The 24,434-nt window shown below is 36.4% G+C and overlaps 2 protein-coding genes and 1 non-coding gene across 3 annotated transcripts; 1 reads left to right on the plus strand and 2 right to left on the minus strand.

Moving 5' to 3' along the window:
- Positions 1-17,585: 17,585 nt before the first annotated feature.
- LOC112796378 (pathogenesis-related protein 10) lies at positions 17,586-18,400 on the minus strand. Its single transcript, XM_025838805.2, has 2 exons — positions 18,042-18,400; positions 17,586-17,978 (listed from the first exon to the last, which is right to left on the minus strand). Exons 1-2 carry the CDS (start codon positions 18,220-18,222, stop codon positions 17,686-17,688), a joined length of 474 nt encoding a protein of 157 aa, XP_025694590.1. The 5' UTR covers positions 18,223-18,400; the 3' UTR covers positions 17,586-17,685.
- Positions 18,401-19,923: 1,523 nt separating this feature from the next.
- On the minus strand, positions 19,924-23,647 carry LOC112796380 (protein DEHYDRATION-INDUCED 19 homolog 7). Its single transcript, XM_025838806.3, has 5 exons — positions 23,115-23,647; positions 22,830-23,002; positions 21,869-21,946; positions 20,785-21,044; positions 19,924-20,289 (listed from the first exon to the last, which is right to left on the minus strand). The coding sequence occupies exons 1-5, from the start codon at positions 23,179-23,181 to the stop codon at positions 20,181-20,183; spliced, it is 687 nt and encodes a 228-aa protein (XP_025694591.1). The 5' UTR covers positions 23,182-23,647; the 3' UTR covers positions 19,924-20,180.
- TRNAT-AGU (transfer RNA threonine (anticodon AGU)) lies at positions 23,547-23,620 on the plus strand. Its single transcript has one exon. It is a non-coding gene; the product is annotated as a tRNA-Thr (tRNA).
- Positions 23,648-24,434: the final 787 nt, after the last annotated feature.

Below are 24,434 nucleotides of genomic sequence, written 5' to 3' on the forward strand. Positions count from 1 at the left end.
GAGGCATTATCTCTATGGGGTTAAGTTCCAAGTTTTCTCCGATCATAAGAGCTTGAAGTATCTCTTTGATCAGAAGGAGCTTAATATGAGGCAGAGGAGGTGGATGGAATTGTTGAAAGACTACGACTTTGAGTTACATTACCATCCGGGAAAGGCGAATGTAGTGGCAGACGCGTTAAGTCGGAAGTCGTTATATGCGGCTTGGATGATGCTTCAAGAGGAGAAGTTGCTCAAGGGATTTGAGAGTCTGAAAATTGGCGCTCGAGAAGTATCCGGAACCTTGTGTTTGAGCCGATTAGAGATCTCAAGTGATTTTAAGTCCGAACTCCTAAAGACTCATCAAAATGATGAAGCGTTATGGAAGGTGTTACCGGCTATTGAGCAAGGAAAACGGTGGAGAGTGTCGGAAGAAAAAGATGGGTTATGGAGATTCAAGGGTAGGATCATTGTGCCGGATGTTGGCACTTTGAGGCAAGATATTTTAAAGGAGGCACACAAAAGCGGATTCTCCATTCACCCGGGAAGTACTAAGATGTACCATGATTTAAAGGCGATGTTTTGGTGGCCGGGTATGAAGAATGATGTGGCGGAATATGTATCAAAGTGCTTAACTTGTCAGAAGGTAAAGATTGAACATCAAAGACCTTCCGGGATGTTGCAACCTTTAGAGATTCCACAATGGAAGTGGAAAAGTATTGCAATGGACTTTGTGTCGGGATTGCCAAGGACTAGGGCTGGTTTTGATGCTATGTGGGTGATTGTGGACCGACTGACGAAGTCAGCTCACTTTTTACCCATTCGGATGACTTACACCCTTGAGGAGTTAGCACGGTTGTACATAAAGGAGATTGTGAGACTTCATGGTGTACCTGCTACTATAATCTCTGATAGAGATCCTCGTTTCACTTCAAGGTTTTGGGGTGCATTTCAGAAAGCTTTTGGAACCCGATTAAGCTTGAGCACGGCTTACCATCCTCAAACAGATGGTCAATCTGAGAGGACGATCCAAACACTAGAAGATATGTTGAGAGCTTGTGTTTTGGACCAACCGGTGAGTTGGGATCGATATATGCCATTAGTGGAGTTTGCATACAATAATAGTTATCATGCGAGCATCGGAATGGATCCGTATGAGGCCTTGTATGGGAGGAAATGTCAATCTCCACTATGTTGGTATGAAGCTGGAGAGAAAAGCTTGTTAGGGCCGGAAATGATAGCTGAGACTACTGAACAAGTCAAGAGAATCCGTGATAGGATGCTTACGGCGCAGAGTCGTCAAAAGAGTTACGCCGATCAGAGGCGAAAGCCCCTAGAATTTGAGGAAGGAGATCATGTTTTCCTTAAGGTTACTCCGACCACGGGAGTAGGTAGGGCGATTAAAGCAAAGAAGTTGAATCCTCGATACATTGGTCCATTTCAGATCCTGGAGAGGATTGGACCAGTGGCGTATCGGATGGCTCTACCACCTCATCTTTCGAACCTGCACGACGTGTTTCACGTGTCGCAGCTTCGGAAGTACACCCCTGATGCTAGCCATGTGTTAGAACCTGAGTCGGTTCAGTTAAGGGAGGATTTGACTCTTCCAGTGGCTCCGGTCAGAATTGATGACACTAGTATCAAACGGTTGCGTGGGAAAGATGTTTCACTAGTCAAAGTGGCTTGGAGTCGAGGCGGTGTTGAGGAACACACTTGGGAACTTGAGTCAGAGATGCGAACGGATTATCCGCATTTATTCTCAGGTAATTGCATTTGAATTTTGTGGGCAAAATTCCCAATTAGGTGGGTAGAATGTAAAACCCGGTTAATTAACGGCTAATTAACCCATAAATGAGAATTTATTCTAGAAAGCCTAAAATGTGATTTTTATGGCTAAATGTGATAGAGGAGATTGAGACGAGAATTTTGGTACCAATTTTATAGAATTCGGACCAAGATTGGACCGAACGGGCCAAACCGGGCCAATAGGACCTAAAGTGGGCCCTTGGCCCAACATAACTTAACCAAAACCCTAGTTTTCAGCACTCTCTCTCCTCATTTGTTACACACACAAGCTGAAATGGTGGAGAGGAAGGGAAGAACATTCTCTCAACTTCTCTCTCTCACTTGATCTTCAAACCACCATAACTTTTGATCTAGAGCTCCGATTGCCGCCCCGTTTGCGGCCACGCGTTCACCGCGGAGAGCTCTACAAAACCCATACCATCAATCTTGAGGTAAGCCACACCTTGCTGTTCGAATCTCAGCCCTTGTTTTCGAGTTTCAATGGGTGAAATGTTGAGATTTTGGGTTCTTTGATGTTATAGGACCCAACCCTCTTGAAGGAGAAGGTTAATCTTGTCTCCTTGGACCTTGGGTGTGGTAAGATTCTCAACCCTAGTGTATTTTTGTTGTTTTATGATGTTTGGGTTTGAGATGTTGTGTATGGGTATGATGGTTGTGGCTTAGGTTGTGTATGTGTGGATATTGGAGCTTGATTGGTGATTTTGAAAAGCTTGGAAAGGGTTTGGTGGTGCAAAATCTGTTCTTGGAAGTGTTGAGGCCTTGAGAGCTTGTGGATAAGTGGTTTGGAAGTGCTCCGGTGGAGCTTGGGAAAATCGGCTAAGGTATGGTTTCGGTTTCCCGTATCTAATATGTAATGTGGTAGGAAATACTTAGGCTAGAGGCCCTAAGATAGGCATTGAATGGTTGATGTTGTTGAATGATTGAGATATATGATGTGGTCATATATGTGATGATGATTATTGATGCCTTAAAGGTATGATGTATGAGAAGTATGCATGTTGTGATATATTCTTGATGATTGGTTATGGTTGAATTGTGGGTTGAACCATGTTGATGGTGAATATGATATTGATTATGTATAATGATGGTAAATTGGAATTGGTGTTGTTGGGAATTGGCATGAGGAATAGTATATGATATGTCAATATGTTTGAATTTGAGCCACTTGGGAGAAGTGGGGTAAAATGATGAGGTAGTGATTTTGTATATTGTGGTAATGTGTCCATGTGTGAGTTGAGGAGGCTTGATGTTGAATTTGATACATTTTGATTGATTTCAAAAAAAAAAAAGGGGATGAAATTGGCATGCTTTGATTGGTTTTGAAAAGAGTTAAAAATGGTTTGTTTTGAAAATGGCATATTGTGGTTTTGTATAAAAATATGGTTTTTGGGCATACTTTGACGGGACATAACTTGGACTACGGACCTCCGTTTTGTACCAAATCTGTTTAAAAATGAAATTGGATCCGGGATGTCCATGCCGTTCGAAGAACGGGTGAAAAACGATTTGAAATGATGAAGTTATGTCCGTTGGAAGATTGGGGTGTAAATCTGTGAATTCTGCAGTTTTTAACTTAGAAAATTTTTAGCAGAATGACCCCTTGCGCGTGGGCGCACCTGGCGCGTGCGCGCCGATCTTCCGAAAATTGCCATCCACGCGTGAGCGTGAGGTGCGCGGGCGCGCCGATGGTGCTGCACCCAATGCCCAGCCATTTTCCAGAGAGTTATGCCAGAACTGTGCCGGTGTTGTGCCTGGGGCACGAGAACACCCGCGCGTACGCGTGGTTGACGCGTGCGCGTCGATGGGCAAGTTTGGAATCCACGCGCTAGCGTTCCTGACGCTTACGCGTCGATGAGTTTTTGAGGCCATCCACGCGTAAGCGTGGAGTGCGCGTACGCGTGGCCCTGTTTTCATCCCAAAGTTGATTTTTGAGTTTTAAAAGCCAAATCTCATACTTCTAAGCCTCCAATCTCACCATTTGTCTTAAATCATTATGGCATGCCTAGCTATTAAAAAGGGGCTAGTGAATGTGATAACTTGCGAGTGAAGCAAGGGGAAATACGAATGATCAATGAGGATCAAGATGATTATGTGAGATGTGGAGGATGGTGGTGGAAGTGCTTGTTATGCCATGGGCCGAAAGGCTATAATTGTTAATGATATGGCTGGTTATGGATTTAACCGTGAGCCGGAATAGCTGTGTATGCTATGAATATTGGCTGGTTCTGGATTGAACCGTGAGCCGGAATGGCTGATATGGATGTTGATCCATGGATGAGAATTCATGCATGTTGATGCTGAATTATTGATAATTGTGAAATTGCACTTCCACTATCTGAGTACGAGTTTCCTTGGGTAGTAGCAGTGGCTAGCCACCACGTGCTCCAGGTTGAGACTCGAAGCTCTGTTAACCCTATGTTGTAAGTGTGGCCGGGCACTGTGAAAGGCCCGGATGAGCTCGAACCCCCGTAAATATTCACCAGTGAGGGTGATTGATATGGATCATGTTTATGATCAAGTTTAAAACGAGTATAACTCGAGTTTGGGGATGCACGACAGAGGGACAGTCCAATGGTTAGTGACCAGGACTTGTCGGGTTGGCTATATAACCGACAAGATGATATCATCGGCCACTAGGGACAGGCATTCATCATATGCATACTATGTGAATTGTTTGAGATTGCCTATTTGACTGCATATTACTTGCTAATTGTCTAAATGTCTTAACTGCTCCTACTTGTATATTCTTTGTCTGATATAACTGTGTTTGCTATAATATACTCCTGCTGGTGGTTGGGAGGTTTGAAGGAATTGGAAAGGGAAGTATTAGTTAGACTGAAGAATCTTTAGTCAGATGCCCTTATATGGTTTAGCTTGTTTATAAGCTTTGATATTTCTTGGAGGGAGTTCTAGGATTGCCTTCGGCTTTCCTCCATTATTATGTATTATATATGTGGAAGCTGTTACCTGCTGGGAACCTCTGGTTCTCACCCATGCGGATTTTGTGGTTTTCAGATGCAGGACGTGAGGTTTCCCGCTGAGGCATGCTGGAGACTTCTTGATTGCGAAGATTCCTTGTTCTTGGGGACCATGGTTTTGGTTTATATGTTTTGTTTAGATACTTATATCTCCATTAAATAATACAAACTGTGATGACTCCTCTTATGGGAGATTTTGGAGAATAGGTTTTCTGTATTTGTGTCCCTTTGGGTTTCCTTTGGGGTTTTCCTTATTTTATCATATGTATATATATTGTTATGCACGGACCGGTTATCTTCGCATCCGGATCTTGAGTCTTGATATTCCTGTTTTTGACACTCTTTTGTATATACATAATCACGCGTTGGTTATCCTTGTTCGTTACGTTATCGATCGGAGTGTTGCGCTTTCGAGTTGCGGTTTTTGTTTACCCCTTTTTCTACAAAGGCTCCTAGTTATAATCAATCATTCATACTACTATACGTACTAAATTTTTATTTTAGAGGTCGTAATACCTTGCCATCTCTGAATTATGACTTAAGCATAAGACTCTGTATGGTAGGGTGTTACACAAACCATTCAAATAAGAGTGAGTACTAAGGGAGGATAGTATTGAAACAGTGCTTACTTGTACATTACATCAAACATTTCGCAGGTGAGACTCTTTAGATCATCATCGAAGCTTACTATGCCTTTATTTTTTGCCCTCAATTTTAAATCTGAATATTTTACAATTTTCAATGGCGTCTCCAATTCAATATTACAAGCTATAAAAAAAAAAGAAACACATACGCGTACAATCACATAAAAAATGAGGTTTGAATCCAAAGTGGACATCTTTGAAAAAATGGTGGCAAAGAGATGAGATTCGTTGGAGATGAGTAGAGAAACTTACGAGAAGCGACTTCATCTTTTGCTGCTGAGAAACCAATCTTGGACACCGTGCACGGAGGCAAGGACCAGTTCGTAGATAAGTAAACCCAGTCAAGTGAGGTGAGACGGTTGCGTGAGAAATGTGGAATGGCGGGAAGCACAGAGGTAAAACCACCATGAATATGAAGGTGACTTGAGCGAAAAAATCGTGCTGAAGTCATAGTCGGACAAGGTTTGGTTGCACGATTGCAAAGTTTTCTTTTGTGCCAATGTAAAGGTGATGAAGCCAAATATTTTCAGCAGGTGAAAAACTGACCTGTAAGAAGGTGGTTGGCGGTGTCTTTGACTTGCTGAAACCCAAGGTTCTGAAAATCGAACTAGTTATTGAACCATTTTAGTCATTGATTCACCAGTTTATTGGTATAATCGATTCAACCGTAATCTAGTTGAAAAAATTGTTTTATAATAAAATAATAAATAAATTATAAATAAACACCATACAACATAACTGTTGGTGGGTCCCCAAACTAAGTGGGGCCCACAAGTTTTAAAAGAAAAAAAATAAATAAAGAAAGATGAGTGGCTAACAAGCCACGGTAAGGAGAGAGAGAATGAGGTTTTTGAAGCCCTCCTTTTTTTGAAACAAAATGAAACAGTGAAAGGAGGTGTGGTTTTCGGCGTCGAAGAGAAGAAGGAAAAATTTGGGGAAAAGAGCATGGTTATCTTGATCACATTGACTTGGTAAACTTGCTCCATTTCTTATGAAATTTTAGTATGTTATTCCTGGTGTAGAGATGAACATTAGGATATAACTTATTTGTTGTATTGCCTTCTCTTTTGCCTGATTTGAGATACCTATTTTGTGGAGGGTTTATGTTGATTCCACCAGTTTTGGTGATGTATTTTGTTGATTGTTGAGATGCCCTAGTGTTACTAGGAAGACTGTTTGTGTACCCATTATTCTAATAGTGGAAGATTTTTCTGGACTAGGTTCCGTGGGTTTTTTGTCCCTCTTTTGGGGGTTTTCCCACGTTAAAATTCTGGTGTCTGATTATTTAATTTCTGCCATTATATTTGCTACTTGGAGTATCTTTGGTGTTACCCATTTAATTGCACAGGTTGTGGAAAAATTATTTTTGGTGCTTCCGCTGTTAGACAGGTTCTTGGTTTAAACCTGTGTTGAGTTTTCCCAACAAAGTGGTATCCAGAGCTTTGGTTGTTTATTTCTGTGCTGATTAAATGGAGGAAAATACTCATGGACCGAATATGGTCAAACTGAATTCCCAAAATTATTCAATTTGGAAGACCCTCATGGAAGATATGCTGTATAGCAAGGACTTGTATGATCCTGTGGAAGGGGATAAATCCAAAGGTACTAAATCCGATGCTGAATGGAAGAAGTTGAATCGGAAGGCAGTTGCTTTGATGAGGCAATGGCTTGATCTTAGTGTGTATCCACATGTTGACACCGAAACGAATGCTGAGAAGATGTGGAACAAATTGAAGGAGTTATATGAGAGAAAGAATGTGCAAAACAAATCATTCTTGATTAGGAAACTTGTCAATATGAAGTATGTTGAAGGTAAATCAATGCCGGAGCACTTGAGCATTTTTCAAGAGACAGTGAAGCAACTGACAAATAATGAAATCACTTTGAATGATGAGTTGCAAGCCTTGTTGTTGTTGAGCTCTTTGCCTGATAGTTGGGAAGTTCTGGTTGTGACACTGACTAACTCAGCTCCAAAAGGAAAGTTGACGTTAGCAATGGTTAAAGAGAGCATGTTGAATGAAGAAGCCAGAAGAAGAGAGAGGGGTTTGACTAATGCCTCCTCCCAGTCAGAAGCACTTGTTTCAGAGTCACGGGGGAGAAGTCAAAGTAGAAAACCTCACAGTTCTGACAGGTCAGAGAGTCGAAGCAAGTCAAGAGGAAAGTACAAGCCAAGAAAGGAGTTCATTTGTCACCATTGTGGCAAGCCGGGGCATATCAAGAGGTATTGTAGGTTCTTGAAAAGAGAACAATCAAGGGGAAGAAATGAAGACAAAGGTAAAGATAGTGATAAAGAAACTGCTGCTATTGTTTATGAAGATGTTCTTATCACATATGATGAAAATTATGTGAATCTTGTCTGTGATGATTCCACTTGGATTATGGACTCTGGTGCCTCATGTCATGTCACTCCGAGGCGTGAATTTTTCACTTCCTATACTGCTGGAAATTTTGGCAAGATCAAATTGGGAGATAAAGGAGTGTGTGATATCATTGGTATGGGTGATATGTGGCTTGAAACTAATATGGGATGCAAGTTGCAGTTGAAGAATGTTAGGCATGCGCCAGATATGCGGTTCAATCTCATTTCAGTGAAGGCATTGGATCAAGAGGGGTATTGCACTTCCTTTGGTAGTGGAAAATGCAAGATTACCAAAGGGGCTCTCATTGTTGCTAGAGAAGACAATAGTCTTACTACTCTCTACCGGTTGCAAGCAAAGTTGTGCAAAGAAGATGTGAATGTAGCTGATGATTCCTCTTCTGATTTGTGGCATATACGTCTTGGTCACTTGAGCGAGAAAGGACTAAGCGTCTTAGCCAAGAAGCACTCACTTCCTGTGAAAGGTACAACTTTAAATACTTGCACTCATTGTTTTGTTGGAAAGCATGCTAGAGTATCATTTCATAATTCTGGACCTCATAGGAGATCACATGTTCTAGATTTAGTTCACACTGATGTTTGCACTATGGATGCTAAGACACTAGGTGGTGCATTATATTTTGTTACTTTTATTGATAATTATTCTCGAAAAGTGTGGGCTTTTGTTTTGAAATCTAAAGACCAGGTGCTCGGTATCTTCAAACACTTTCATGCAAGTGTTGAAAGAGAAACAGGAAGGAAATTAAAATGTGTTCGAGCAGATAATGGTGGTGAATACAGGGGTCCATTTGAAGAATATTGTAAAGGACATGGGATCAAGCTTGAGAAGACGGTTCCTAAGACTCCTCAACATAATGGAGTTGCAGAGAGAATGAATCGCACTATCAATGATAGAGTCAGGTGTATGCTCTCTCATGCAAAGTTGCCTAAATCCTTTTGGGGTGAAGCAATGAGGACTGCAGTAGATTTGATCAATCTTTCTCCTTCAGTTCCACTTAATGGTGATGTTCCAGAGAAATTTTGGAGAGGGAAAGATGTCTCCTATAGTCACTTGAGAGTGTTTGGCTGCAGGGCTTTTGTTCACATTCCAAGAGATGAAAGGTCTAAACTTGATGGGAAGTCAAAGCAGTGTCTCTTCATGGGTTATGGTCACGAAGACTTTGGTTACAGATTATGGGATCCAGTGAGCAAGAAGATAATTAGAAGCCGAGATGTGATTTTTCTTGAAGACCAAACTATTGAAGATCTTGAGAAGACAGATAAACCAATAGTAACTGTTAGATGTTCTGTTGATGATGAACCTGGTCCTTCCACTAGACCTCCTGTTGATGGGGGAGATGTACAAGTTGATAATGATGGTGATGATTTGCATGATGAACCTACACCTCAACCTGAGATGCCAGATGTTGAAGTTCCACCTGAACCACCAGTTGAGCCTGAATTGAGAAGATCTACTAGAGAGCGTCATCCTTCTCAGAAATACTCTCCTCATGAGTATGTGATGAACACTGAGACTGGGGAGCCAGAGAGCTACCAAGAAGCTATGTCTGATGAGCATAAGGAAGATTGGTTGAAGGCCATGCAAGAAGAAATGAAATCCTTGCATGAGAATCATACTTTTGAATTGGTGAAGTTGCCGAAGGGTAAGAGAGCATTCAAGAATAAATGGGTGTTCAAATTGAAAGCGGATGAGAGTGTCTCACGGCCAAGGTACAAAGCTCGATTGGTTGTGAAAGGCTTTGAGCAAAAGAAAGGTATTGATTTTGAGGAGATTTTCTCTCCAGTTGTGAAGATGTCCTCTATTCGAGTTGTGCTTGGATTGGCGGCTAGCTTGAATTTAGAGGTTTAGCAGCTTGATGTGAAGACTGCATTCCTTCACGGTGACATAGATAAAGAAATCTATATGGAGCAACCAGAGGGTTTCGAGGTTAAAGGAAAGGAGCACCTTGTATGCAAGTTGAAGAAGAGCTTATATGGGTTAAAGCAAGCGCCAAGGCAGTGGTACACAAAGTTTGATTCCTTCATGGAAGGTCATGGGTACAGTAAGACTTCTTCTGATCATTGTGTGTATGTTAAGAAATTCTCTGATGGTGATTTTATAATTCTCTTGCTTTATGTTGATGACATGTTGATTGTTGGTCATGACACTAAGAAGATTGAAAGTCTTAAGAAAGACTTGAACAGATCCTTTGCTATGAAGGATTTGGGTCCTGCAAAGAAAATCCTTGGCATGAGTATCACTCGTGACAGGAAGAATGGAAAACTGTGGTTGTCACAGCAGAAGTACATTGAGAAGGTTTTAGAGAGGTTTAGCATGAGTAATTCCAAACCTGTTAGTACTCCACTTGCTAGTCATTTCAAGCTGAGTTCGCAGCAATGTCCTACAAGTGAGAAAGAGAAAGCGGAAATGAAGAAGATTCCATATGCATCTGCAGTTGGCAGTTTGATGTATGCTATGGTTTGCACCAGGCCAGATATTGCTCATGCAGTTGGAGTTGTTAGTCGATTTCTCTCTAATCCTGGCAAGGAACACTGGCAAGCAGTGAAGTGGATTCTCAGATACCTTAATGGTACTTCCAGAGTTTGTTTGTGCTTTGGGAGTGGCCAACCTGTGTTGGATGGTTACACAGATGCAGATATGGCTGGGGATCTTGATTCAAGGAAGTCTACTTCTGGTTATATGATGACTTTTGCAGGGGGAGCTGTGTCATGGCAATCTCGACTTCAGAAATGTGTTGCTTTGTCTACTACAGAGGCAGAATACATTGCTGTTGTTGAAGCTTCTAAGGAACTCTTGTGGATGAAGAAATTCCTACAAGAGTTAGGCATCAATCAAGAGAAGTTTGTGTTATTTTGTGACAGTCAGAGTGCTATCCATCTCAGCAAGAATCCGACGTTTCATTCTAGATCGAAGCACATAGAGGTGAGGTATCATTGGATACGTCAAGCGCTTGAGATGAAGTCATATGCACTTGAGAAGATCCATACTGATGATAATGGTTCAGATATGATGACTAAGAGTTTACCTGCAGTGAAGTTTCATTCCTGCAAAGAGAAGGCGGGCTTGGTAGAGCAGCCTATCCCCACTTAGTTGGTGAGGGGGAGATTTGTTGGTGGGTCTCCAAACTAAGTGGGGCCCACAAGTTTTAAAAGAAAAAAAAATAAATAAAGAAAGATGAGTGGCTAACAAGCCACGGTAAGGAGAGAGAGAATGAGGTTTTTGAAGCCCTCCTTTTTTTTGAAACAAAATGAAACAGTGAAAGGAGGTGTGGTTTTCGGCGTCGAAGAGAAGAAGGAAAAATTTGGGGAAAAGAGCATGGTTATCTTGATCACATTGACTTGGTAAACTTGCTCCATTTCTTATGAAATTTTAGTATGTTATTCCTGGTGTAGAGATGAACATTAGGATATAACTTATTTGTTGTATTGCCTTCTCTTTTGCCTGATTTGAGATACCTATTTTGTGGAGGGTTTATGTTGATTCCACCAGTTTTGGTGATGTATTTTGTTGATTGTTGAGATGCCCTAGTGTTACTAGGAAGACTGTTTGTGTACCCATTATTCTAATAGTGGAAGATTTTTCTGGACTAGGTCCCGTGGGTTTTTTGTCCCTCTTTTGGGGGTTTTCCCACGTTAAAATTCTGGTGTCTGCTTATTTAATTTCTGCCATTATATTTGCTACTTGGAGTATCTTTGGTGTTACCCATTTAATTGCACAGGTTGTGGAAAAATTATTTTTGGTGCTTCCGCTGTTAGACAGGTTCTTGGTTTAAACCTGTGTTGAGTTTTCCCAACAATAACATACTTGTTATACTCATTTGTTTGTTGATTATCTTACTAATGGTTTGAAGTATTTATTCACTCTTTCACCTTCTTTAAATTTCTTATTATTGTAGTTTAGCGACCTTAATCAATGAAGATTGATGCACTTGATGTAAATGGATATAGATTTTCATTTTTCTTGGATGGATTTTCTGCTCAAGTATTTCATCAGGAGTTTGATCATCTGCAGATTAGTTCAACTTTATTAGTTAAATGGTTTCACATGAATGATTTTTTCTTTATTTATTATTTTCAACTAACCTATGATATATTCTATCCCGAGTATTAGAGTATCAGGATACTCAGAATATAATCTATAATATCAGAGTATCAAATATGATCTCTCTGGATTAGTATTGATATTTATCATTTTTTTATTAGTATTAAGATTTTACTATTATTATAAATAAATGCTAGTATTCTTTCCATATAAGACACAACATCACATAAGAGAGTATTATTTTTCTTTCATGTGTTGAATTACTCTTTTCTCTCTTATTTTTCTAGTTGATTATGATTCAATTTAAAAAAAGAAAAAAAATAAATCTGGGGTATCAGAAGGTATTATATAGTGGATCTAACTCCTCTGGATAAGTTAGTTAGATGGAGTAGAAGGTTGCCCAAAACAGACTTCCAGAACTTATCTCTATACTCTAGAAAATTTGGCACTATTAATGCACTTCCTCACATGCACGAGTAGACAAGGACTTAGAATGTGTAATTTGATTGATGTGACATACATGCATGGCCAAATAACAACAATAAACTAGGCTCTAATGCATCATCTACCAACTTATATTATATATTGGTATAGACTATTGTTTTTCTTCAATTTTTTTCTATCTTTTTATATCAAGTAGGGAATAATGTATCATTTTCTAACATCATTATTGTGTATTTGTGACATTCTCCAAAAGTTCTAACTCCCAAACGAAATACAGCTTTTGAACTATCAAAGTTGTTTAAAAACAATGAAGAATAACTGTTTTTCTAGACAATGAAATTAAGAACTACTCAATGCAACCATCTCAACACAAGTCACTCATACTACTTTAAAATTATGATTCTACCTAAATCACCATTTTTGGTATCTGAAAAAGTATAATTTTCATATCATCTATGCTAGGTGCAAATCAAAATCAATCATTATGCATTTGTGTATAAAATACATGTGTTGTTTTACTCATTTTTAATGTGTATTTATATTCTAATATGTATTTTATAGTATATTTTTTGTTTCTAAAGTTTGTCAGAAAATTTAAAAATACTCCTAGATTTTATTTTATTTCAATTTTATCCTAGTTGTTGATTTGTGTCAAATAAACTCCTAATCACTAAATTCAGAATCAATCCACCAATAATTTATGAAAACTGTGTTTGGTTTACTTATATTAAAGGTTATTCTTGTAAAATTATTGTTGAGTTGGTTTTGAAATTTTTGAAAAATTAGTAACCGGGAGTATATTTGATGCAAATAAAAAATATTCGAAACAAAATTAAAACAAAATAAATTTAGGGGTATTTTAAAATTTTTTAACAAACTTTAAGGTTAAAAAATATACTTTACCTTATACTAGTAGTTAATTTTTGTGGTTGACTTTGATGTGCAAATAACATTTTTTGTTCCCTTAAAATATCTCCCAAATAAAAGAAAATTAAATTTTTGTAATAATAATGAAACAAACCATTCAAACAAAGAGTGAGTACTAAGGGAGGATACTATTGGAACAGTGCTTACTTGTACATTACATCAAACATTTCACTGGTGAGACTCTTTAGATCAACATCAAAGCTAACTATGCATTTATTTTTTGCCCTCAATTTTAAATTTGAGTATTTTACAATTTTCAGTGGCGTCTCCAATTCAATATTACCAGCTAAAAAAAAAAAAGAAACACACACGCGTACAATCACATAAAGAATGAGGTTTGAATTCAAAGTGGAAGTATTAGAAAAAATGGTGGCATAGAGATGGGATTTGGTGGAGGTGAGTAGAGAAACTTACGAGAAGCGACTTCATCTTTTGGTTCAGAGAAACCAATCTTGGACACCTTGCATAGAGGAGGCAAGGACCAGTTCGTAGAGAAGTAAACCCGGTCAAGTGAGGTGAGACGGTTCCGTGAGAAAGGTGGAATGGCAGGAAGCATAGAGGTAAAACCACCATGAATATGAAAGTGACTTGAGCTGAGAAATCGCGCTGAAATCATAGTCGGACAAGGTTTGGTTGCACGATTGCAAAGTTTCCTTTTGGGCCAACGCAAATGTGATGAAGCCAAATATTTTCAGCAGGTGAAAAACTGACTTGGAAGAAGGTGATTGGTGGTGTCTTTGACTTGCTACAACCCAAGGTTCTGAAAACTAAACTAGTCATTGAACCGTTTTAGTCATTGATTCACCAGTTTATTGGTACAATCGGTTCAACCGTAATCTAGTTGAGAAAATCGTTTTATAATAAAATAATAAATAAATTATAAATAAATACCATACAACATAACATACTTGTCATACTCATTTGTTTGTTGATTATCCTACTGATGGTCTGAAGTATTTATTCACACTTTCACCTGCTTAAAATTTCTTATTATTGTGGTTTAGCGACCTCAATCAATGAAGATTGATGCATGTGATGTAAATGGATATAGATTTTTATTTTCCTTGGATGGATTTTCTGCTCAAGTATTCCATCTGGAGTTTGATCAACTGCAGGTTAGTTCAACTTTATTAGTTAAATGGTTTCACATGAATGATTTTTTCTTTATTTATTATTTTCAACTAACCTATGATATATTCTATACCGCGTATTAGAATATCAGGATACTCAGAACATAATCTATCATATCAGAGTATTAAATATGATCTCTTAGGATTAGTATTGATATTTATCATTTTTTTATTAGTATTAAGATTTTACTATTATTATAAATAAATGCTAGTATTCATTCTATGTAAGACACAACATCACATAAGAGAGTATTATTTTTCTTTAATTTGCTGAATTACTCTTTTCTCTCTTATTTTTCTAGTTGATTATGATTCATTTTAAAGAAAAGAAAAAAAAATCTGGAGCATCAGAAGGTATTATATAGTGGGTCTAACTCCTCTGGATAAGTTAGTTAGATGGAGTAGAGGATTGTCCAAAACAGACTTCCAGAACTTATCTCTAATACTCTAGAAAATTTGGCACAAATTACTGCACTCCCTCACACGCACGAGTAGACAAAGACGTGAAAAAGTGTAATTTGATTGATGTGGCATACATGCATGGCCAAATAACAACAATAAGCTAGGCTCTAATGCATCATCTACCAACTTATATTATATAGAGGTAAAACCACCATGAATATGAAAGTGACTTGAGCTGAGAAATCGCGCTGAAATCATAGTCGGACAAGGTTCGGATGCACGATTGCAAAGTTTGCTTTTGGGCCAATGCAAAGGTGATGAAGCCAATATTTGCAGCAGGTGAAAAACTGACCTGGAAGAAGGTGATTGGCGGTGTCTTTGACTTGCTACCTAGTTTTAAAAACCGAATCGAACATCTACAAAATTTGGTTCAACCTATAAAATCGCCATCACAAAACTGTTTAGAAATCATTGAACAGGCCAGAAACTGGTCGGTTAGATCGAACCGAGACCCGATTGGTTTTTCTTAAATAGTGTGCATTATAATGCTTGTATTGATTTGTTGTCCATCGATCTGCCCACCAACATCAATTCTTGCATTCTTACAATGAAGCCTTCCATGTATAGGGTGTAAAATATGCTTAAAACTGTTTTTACATACAAAATAAATGTGGTTTGATAATTTCTAATTGATATAGCTTACTATGAGATGGACTAGAGATTACTTTGAAGTTGAAGATTATTCCGATCCTAAAAAATAAAACAACTGAAAGTTGATAGTGCTCATTCAGTGCTTTTTTTTCCTGATAATCGTTGTGCTGAGTTTGTTAAATTTAGGTTGAAAACTTTGTTAAGTTTTGTTAAAGTAATCTTATTAAAATTATGTTTAAAAATCTTGTTAATCATAGTTAAATTTAATTAATTTTTATTAATCTTAGTGTATTTATTTATATTTTATTTATTATTTTATTATAAAATAATTATTTTGGTTGAATTAATTAAACTAATAAACTAATAAATCAATCATTATAGCAGTTGGATAATTAATATGGTTTTTAGAACCTTGTATGCTATAACCACATTTTTCAGTCACCGTCTGTTTCTGTAGGGCCTACTTTTGTTAAAGTATTAGTGGCGAGAAAATTTTCTTTTTCTACACCATAGAATTCACCTAAATTGATATAATTTTTTTTGTGTTTTTATGTGCATTTATAATTATACTGTACTAACTAAGTTCATACACATAACATTCATAAATTCATATACATAACATCTATAATTACATACAACTAATATCTAAAAATTAAATTCATGTTTATTAGATATTACATCCATACACATATCATTTTTTAGTTATTGTATAAGTAACTATCAAGTTACTACAAATATTTAAATTTTATCATAATTGAATTTAAAAATGTCAAATTCTTAAATTAATTTATTTAATTGATAAATTTATTCATAACATCCATAAATTTATACACATAACATCCATAATTTCATATTAATAACATCCATAATTTTGTGCACATAATATTCTTAATTTCATACTTATGATGCCTATAATTAATATTACCAAATTTTAAACTATGCGTCTTATTGTATTCTTCAAATTATCTCATGTGTACTAATAAATCATAATTTTAATTATTAATTTTTTTATTTAATATTCATATGTATGCTTATTTATTGATTTTAATATAACAAGTTAATAATTATTTCTAAAAATTTATTTTTTAATTTTTGTTTATATTTTATATTTTATTTTCTAATAGACTATATGTAAAATATGAGTTGTATAGTAAAAGTTGTTAAAATGTTTTAATTTAACCTCTATAATTTCTGCAGAAAAATTGCATTTTAATGAGTAATAATGTGATTAAGGGATGATAGAGATTTGATTTAAGAGAAACTAAAACTAATTTTAGAAAGAACATTAATGACTCTGACCATGCAGAATAAATATGAATGATAAGGAGAATGGATAATAAGGAGGTGTATATCACTTACTTATCAAAAAAATAAGAATTTTTTTATATCATTTCTATATTGTAATTATTCTTTGCCTACCTACCACTACCCATTAATTAATCAATTCTGTGTGACTTACTGATTCAGTGCATTGATGCTTATACTGGATATCTAAGTAAGTGCATATTTACTAAAATTTTGTGTCAACCATAGTTTTGAAAATCAAACCAAATCTATTGTGAATTGGAAACCAAATGTCAAATCGGACTGGTTCTTAAACAAAAACTTGTTATTCCAAAATTGGTAGAAAACCAGAAAATCAATCTGGTGAACCGAACCAAATCGAAAAAAATGGGAAAAAACTCCAATAATATTTGTCAATTTCATAGTTTTTCATCTTCGACCGCTTCTCTCGTCAACTTCACTGTTATTTTGGTCATCGCAATCCTCGTCATCTCCTCCTATAGCCGTTGTCTTCTCTTACACCCTACGTTTCAGCCATTGTCTTCTTCATTGCCTCAATTTTGGTCCCATTGTCTTTCTGTTATGTTGCTTTAAATGTTTAATCGTTAATTCTTATTATTGTTACCTGTCTGGTTGAATTTAGCCTATTCTTGTTATTTTATTATAATTGAACTACGATTAAATTAATTAAATCAAATGAACTTGTAAATGGGTGAAGAAATAGCTAAAAGTGTTTTTGATTACCCCATGGAATTTTTATAACCTTGGTGTGAACACTTAGATAGGAAATCAACAAGGGGCAACACATTAAATAAAAAGTATAGTGTTATAATTTATGCGGTTACGACAGAGAGACAAAAAAAAAAAAAATCAGTTCGAGTTTGTCTTATTTATTATTTATTATAATAATTAATAAATACTAAATAAGATAAATTTTAATTATATTTGACTAATTTATTTTGTTTAACAAACAATTTCGTTATTTAGGAGTCCTTTGAGAAGACATGCAGAAAATAAAAGGAAGCTAATAATCAGGATTAGCCAAAAGGAAAGTCTCAACAAGCTTAACAAGGCCTTCCACTTTGGCTTGAGAAGCCTTAAGGTCTTGTTCACTCATCTTAGCATCACCCTTTGTGAAGAACTGAACATGAACCTTCCTAAGGGACCCTCCATTTGGTGTTTCCACCAATTGGCTCTCAAATTGGATCTTCTCCAACGTCTCAGCCAACCCTGTTCCCCCAATTATGCTGAAGTTGTACACAAACTTTTCAGCATCAATTTCATCCACTCTGTGAAGAACATACTTGCTTTCCCCACCTGTAACAATATTTATTTATTAATACTAAGCTATATATGTATGATGATGACGATTGAAGGTACCTTCAAGGATGGTGAGCTTCTTGATGGTTCCAGCACCTCCATCTCCCTGAGTGAACTCAATACTTTGAATGGGTTCGACAATCTTAGGGAAGAGATTGTGAATATCTAAAGACATGGCTTTGAATAGCCTAGCAGGTGGCACAGCAGCAGGGGTAGCATATTCTTGAGTAACAACACCCATTATTAATTGTTCTTCAAGATAGACTTGTGTGTAGAGATTTTATAAAGGCACTAGCTATGGTGGTTAGGTGGAGAAGTTGAGTGCAGTGAGGTTGGTGAAAATGAAATAACATGAACATGAGTTTCTGTTTCAAGGGAGAAGCAATAACCATTACTCAATCACGCACTTGTACTTGTCAACGTATTGATGCCGGATTTCAAATGCTGTTATTATTTTATTAATTTCTTTGAGAACTATGATGCTACTGAAAGGGCCATTTTGGCGTCTCCTATTATGTTAAGAGTAATGTCAATATCTAACTTTCACATGATATCACCTATACTTCCTCTATTAAGAATGATTTTAGCATATTTTGGACCTTGTAATTACTGGTGATTTGGAATGGTGAGTGAACAAAATATTTTTTAACAAAAATAAAATATTTCTATTAAGTTTTAAATACGTTTAAATACATCTTTTTTAAAAAAAAATATTTTTATTGAAACATAAATTATTTACTTTTTTTTAAAAGTCAACAATATTTTACTTTAAAAAAATAAAAATAAAAGTTGTTTTTAATATTTGAAAATTATATCCAAATTTAAAATAGTTTTTGTTTATTAAATTTTTTTAAATAAAAAAATATTTTTTTTTTCAAAAGTTAACCCAAATGGATCCTTAATCCCACTAGAGTAGGTTGCTAGGTTACTAGTTTAACCAAAAGATTTTTTGTCTAACTAACTACTAGAGTGTTCAAGTATTGGGTTACTAGTTCAACCAATTAATTTGTTCATAATTAATTAAATAAATATAAAAAATGATAAAAAAATTTAAAAAGCATAAAAGGATTAATACTTGTTTTTTAAATATATAAAATATATTTTATTTTAATTTATGTAATAAATGTAAAAAATAAAAAATATATATAAATATTAGAATTTAATTTATTTTACCATATATAATATAAAATAAATTAGGCTAGGCCGGCTATTTTATTAAATTGGAGGATCTTGGTTAAAACGGCATCCATGTAGTGGTGTTTTTTTCTAGTTTTTTTTTTTTTTTTTTGGTAGGAAAGATTTTATATTTAAAGGGAAAAAAAAAGATGCAGCCAACCCTTCAGAAATTTAGGGTTTTGGCAAACAGAAATCCAGATATATAGATAAGGGGTGAAAAATACTCGCTGATCTACACGGTAAGAAGCTCAACATAAAGATGTTGGTTCGGAATGCTTTTCGAAATAGCCCATTTGCTTAAGAATAATTATCCAAAGTAAGTCAGTAACAAATGTGGTTCAATAACTGATATGATGAGTTGTAGCTCTAATAACAGTTATATCCCCTTCCCTCTATTAGAGGTAATGAGGTATAGAAGTCTGGGATTTGAACCTCTCATGATATAATTTAACCAACCAAAAAAACACTCAAATATTTTACAATATTCATGCATCCAAATTGAACCTATGCCTAATTAATGTTCCGTTGATTCAATATCTCAATTATTAGATATTCCCTTTACTTCAGAACTCAGATTAACAAGTATATAAGGGTAAAGCCGTCTCTATCACTCACGAATTCATTTATATACATTAATAATGTATTTCGCACAGGAGCACCCGATTTTGGTTTATGGGGAAAGTATTGGATAGCCTCTTTAAAAAATAAACTAACATGGGTGATGATGGGTCTGAATTCTACTGCATCTACATTCTATGGTGCCATGTACGCCACATAAATTTTATTTCATTTGCATTGAACTAGCATATTACACAAGCAGCATAACAAAGGTTCCTTCCCATTGTTGCATTTTATGAACATAACTCTAGATACATTACATATTTTCTTTGATCTAGCTACTCCCACTTCTATCATCTTCCTCAACAAACTCGAACTCCCACTTCTCCTCTGGTGCTTAATACATATAGCTCCTGCTCCTAGTACAATAGTAATAATAGTAGCATAACGAGCCATAAATTTCAGTTATAAGTTATCGTCAAGAATTGTCGACATGAGCAGCCCTTGAACAAACTCAAACCTCCGCGCTTTCTCTACTTTATCCTCGGCTGACAGCTGTACCTGTTGAGGTTTTCTGTTACCATAAACAACTAATTGTCAGACAAGAGTGGGAGAAAATCTGAACTAGTTTTGATTGGTGAATGACATAATATTGAAGAATTAGAACACGACGACGACGCAGTATGAGAGAATGCCAGCATGATTATATTGTCAATCTGTAATCACAGCTCAAGACTTCAGACACATGAAACCAAGGCATCGCTCAAGGTGTTTTTGGTTGGGGACTTGGGGGCTAAAAACGGGTGAAAAATTTTATAGATGAACACCTGTGTAAAAATCCCCATGGAGTTTATCCATGAAAATTTCCACCTGAGTTTTACCCGGCAACCAAACATACCAGTACAAATGCCATCCATTACGTTTCGCATATACTTTCAAGTCTCCAAAAACAAGAAGAAAAGGCAAAATTGATCATAGAACATGGTTAGCATCCAACATGAAACATTTTTAACACACAATTTCTGAAACAAAGAAAAGGTTAAGCATAAAACAATATAAGCACCCCTACCTTTCCAAGGAACTCTTATTTGAGCTTTCTTTTACTAGGGCAGCTTCAATGGAAGGACAAGGTTGTGCACTTTCAGACTCATCGGATAAAACTGGGTTAAAAATGAATGACGACAACAGAGGATCTGGCTCAGAATTGGAGGAAGATATGAAGGAAGAACCTCCAAGAAGGGACTGCAAGGCTCCTTCTCTCAATTCTTTTCTCAATATAGAAAATGTTGAACTAGAGCTTCCTTTCCTGAGCCTCCTTTTTCGCTGCACGTAATTATTAGTTAAGGAAAATCTTTGTAGCCTCCAGTCTGGCATGGTTATCTAAACTAAACCAAGCAATTTAAAAGATTTGCACAAAATGATACTTGGAGGTAGGAACCAGGTAGTTAGGCAATAGTAGACAAATAGAATATGTGTTCCAGAACACAGTTGTTTTATACACCTACTCATAATTCACATTGATTGAACAGAGGCCTACAAAATCACATGGGAAGAACAGGGTCTTCAGAGACAGTACAAGATATTAGCCTCTAACAACGGTAAAGTAATATAAACTACATATGATGACTAGTCACATCTAAACAAGTTTCATGAGAAAACATACATGAGGCAAGTAACTCCCCTGCATCTAAACTAACAACTAAATCGGCAACATGGATCAAATGACGGCAGATCATAGTACCTTACCATAGATCACGTGTTTAATACTATCTAGCTAGTGTGCCTACTTATACATCTAAGAATCCTCATCTACAAAAAGCTGAACTATGTCTTTATTGGCTTTTAACTGCCCAAAATTCATCCCACACAACATTCTCAGTGTAAACAAAACTCCATTATAGTTAAGCAGCCGGTCATTTATGTTGAGGGGCGGGCATAAATAAATTTTTGGCATAAACTTTCATTCTTTTGGACTCCCTCTTTTGACATAACTGAAAGAACGAAAACTCGTCCAAAACCAGATTTTTTTTGCACAGAGATCATCCATATAAGACATTTGGTAAAAAAACATGCACAGTTCTAGTATATCTAGGGAGAAAATGAAAACAAGAAGAAGAAGAACCATAAAGGAAACCAACTAGTAAAAAGGATATTCTTAAAAAATTCCCATGTTGTGTAGTAATATGTCCGACAAGATCCATCCCCACCTTTTTCGCACAGACTGGACACACCTGAGAATATAAGAAACCCGAGGAAACCACAAGTCAGAACATAGAAAAACAAAAGCGAAAAAAGCCATAACACCTCAGCCAATGCAATGCTTTGGCCTTTTTAACAAAAAAAAAAAAAAAACATAGAAAAGAAAGAACGCCCTCGTAATTTGGTATTATATATAACTCATAATTCACAAAAAACCAAGCACCACAAATTTGGGTGTGAGTGCACCATCAAACAAAAATTACAAAATAATTGCAGAAACGTTATTTCAGCACACAAAAACAACTTGCGTAAGAACCAAATACACTACACTCCCCCCCTCTCAACCCCTCCCTTCTCTCTCTCTCTCTCTCTCTTTTCTTTCACTCATCTAGCAGTCACCCTCACTAACCCAAACAGGACCACTCCTCTAGCATCCATATTCCATTATCTACAAGTTGTAACAAGACAGCCAGAATAAATTTAAGAAAATGGATAAAAGTGACTGTTATCAAGACCATACAATACAGGCATATGAGTAAGGTACAAACAAAATGCCTAAGGTCCACCCCCTTTAGTCCTAGGAATTGCTCGGTAAATTTCAAAGATAGTATGGTAGAGATCACGTTACACTTCTACTGTGACCAAACAACTTTAGGCGAATTCCTTTTTCCACTCATTACTGCTAGGCTTAAATACGACATTAGTAGAATAATTTTCGTTATGTCATAAACGAGACACTATCACCTTCATTTTTACACCTTTTTTATTCCAAGTTCAAAAATCAAATTATAAATAAAAGGTGGCGCCATCGTATTCAGACATTAAAGTAGGGACGAAGAAAAGATAAAAAGCTCAAAATTTCGAACATGGAAATGTGACAGAGATTTAAGAGAGAACAAAAAAAAGGGAAGGTACCCCGTTTTTGGCTTCTCGAGGATGGTCCTCGTCAATGTGGCAGCAGAGTCCAACGACGTCGTACTCGTCGGCACAAAAGGGGCAAAGAAACTCCGCCCTGAAATCATCGCCTCCTCCTCCGCCACCGCCACCTCCGCCATCGGAATCCTCGTGAACACCGCCAACATACAGATCTACAAGCGAAACCACAAACAAACACACACGAATTATCAAAATTAATGACACATAATTATTAAATTAAGAAATAAGAAATGGATGAAAAGAGGAAGGAAATGGGAAGTTCACCAGATCGAGAATAGTAACGGCGTGAGGCGGTGGAGAGACGCGCGGAAATCCAGGAATCGGAGTCCATTGAAGCGGAGAGGGGCAAAAGAGTAAAAAGGGCGCGTCAACGACGAAACCCTAAGATGGGGATGCAGCAACCCAAACAACCAAACGAAGAAAGAAAGAGAGACAGAGAGAGAGAGTCTCTACCGACCTTCCGGCACACGAGAGAGAGAGAGAGTGTGTGTTGTTGCGTTGGCTTTTCTTTTCTCTGTTTCCTTCTGTCTTTCCTTTTTCTGTTTTTTTTTTTTTTTAAAATGTGGGGAGGTGAACCGCCACGTGTCCTGCTGCGTCAAACTTAACTACTTTCTTTGCCATTCTGGAACGCGCCAAGTCGAGAGGACTTCCTTTCTTGCATTACTTATTGCTATTTTTAAACGAAATTTTCAAGAAGCTCTCGTAGCTCAGTTGGTTAGAGCACCCGTTTAGTAAGCGGGAGGTCTTGAGTTCGACTCTCAACGAGAGCAAATTTTAATAATTATTTTATCGATCTCTTATTAAATGGGCCGGGCCAGGACGAGAACAAAAAACACCAACAAGGGTTGCGTGTTACGTACTTGAGGACCCAAAATTCAAATTAATGTACTTATGTACCCATCATCGTTTTGAATTTAGACAAAATTTCAAGGCTCATAATTCCCGGTACAGTGTCCTTTAATCGCTTCCCTCACTTTTCTTTCCTGGCTTTAATTGTTGTAGCAATAATGTGTCTAAGATGCTCTATGATGATGAGTCCTACGTAGTAGATATGTAGGACAATGAGTAGATACAATACAGGCAATTACATTACAAGTTGAGGGGCGCTTTGTATTGTATGGGAGGGCTGAGTTTTGGATCACTATAGTCCAAATGATGATATGGTGGATTAAAAGGGTGTGCTTGTGTGGTGCATCATATATATTTATTTTCTACTTTGCACATAATAATAATAATAATAATAATAATAATAATAATAATAATAATAATAATAATCGTTTGTATGCACCTATGCAAGGTAGAGAAAATCAGTATTTTACGTGAAATTAAAAAAATAAATTAAATACATAAAACATAAAATCTTAACAAAATTTAAATTGTAAAATCGTAAGACTTAGTAAAAATTTTGTAAAATTGATTGATTCATTTAAAATCATATATCAAAAAATTTTAAAAATTAAATCGAAATTTTAACTATTATACTTATACCTATTATATATAATGAGAATATAAAATACGTTTAGTAGTAAGATTAAACCCTAATAATAATAATAATAATAATAATAATAATAATAATAATAGTCA

The sequence above is a fragment of the Arachis hypogaea genome, chromosome 4 (genome assembly GCF_003086295.3).
Source record: "Arachis hypogaea cultivar Tifrunner chromosome 4, arahy.Tifrunner.gnm2.J5K5, whole genome shotgun sequence".
Classification (NCBI taxonomy): domain Eukaryota; kingdom Viridiplantae; phylum Streptophyta; class Magnoliopsida; order Fabales; family Fabaceae; genus Arachis; species Arachis hypogaea.

Excerpts from the sequence above, each read along its gene's own strand:
- LOC112796378 (XM_025838805.2), bottom strand. The coding sequence starts at position 18,222 with ATGGGTGTTGTTACTCAAGAATATGCTACCCCTGCTGCTGTGCCACCT. Across the intron at positions 17,979-18,041 it reads GAAGCTCACCATCCTTGAAG|GTGGGGAAAGCAAGTATGTT; the intron begins GTACCTTCAATC and ends ATATTGTTACAG.
- LOC112796380 (XM_025838806.3), bottom strand. The coding sequence starts at position 23,181 with ATGGACTCCGATTCCTGGATTTCCGCGCGTCTCTCCACCGCCTCACGC. Across the intron at positions 23,003-23,114 it reads CCGTTACTATTCTCGATCTG|ATCTGTATGTTGGCGGTGTT; the intron begins GTGAACTTCCCA and ends TTTCGCTTGTAG. Across the intron at positions 21,947-22,829 it reads CTCGAGAAGCCAAAAACGGG|GTGTGTCCAGTCTGTGCGAA; the intron begins GTACCTTCCCTT and ends TTATATTCTCAG.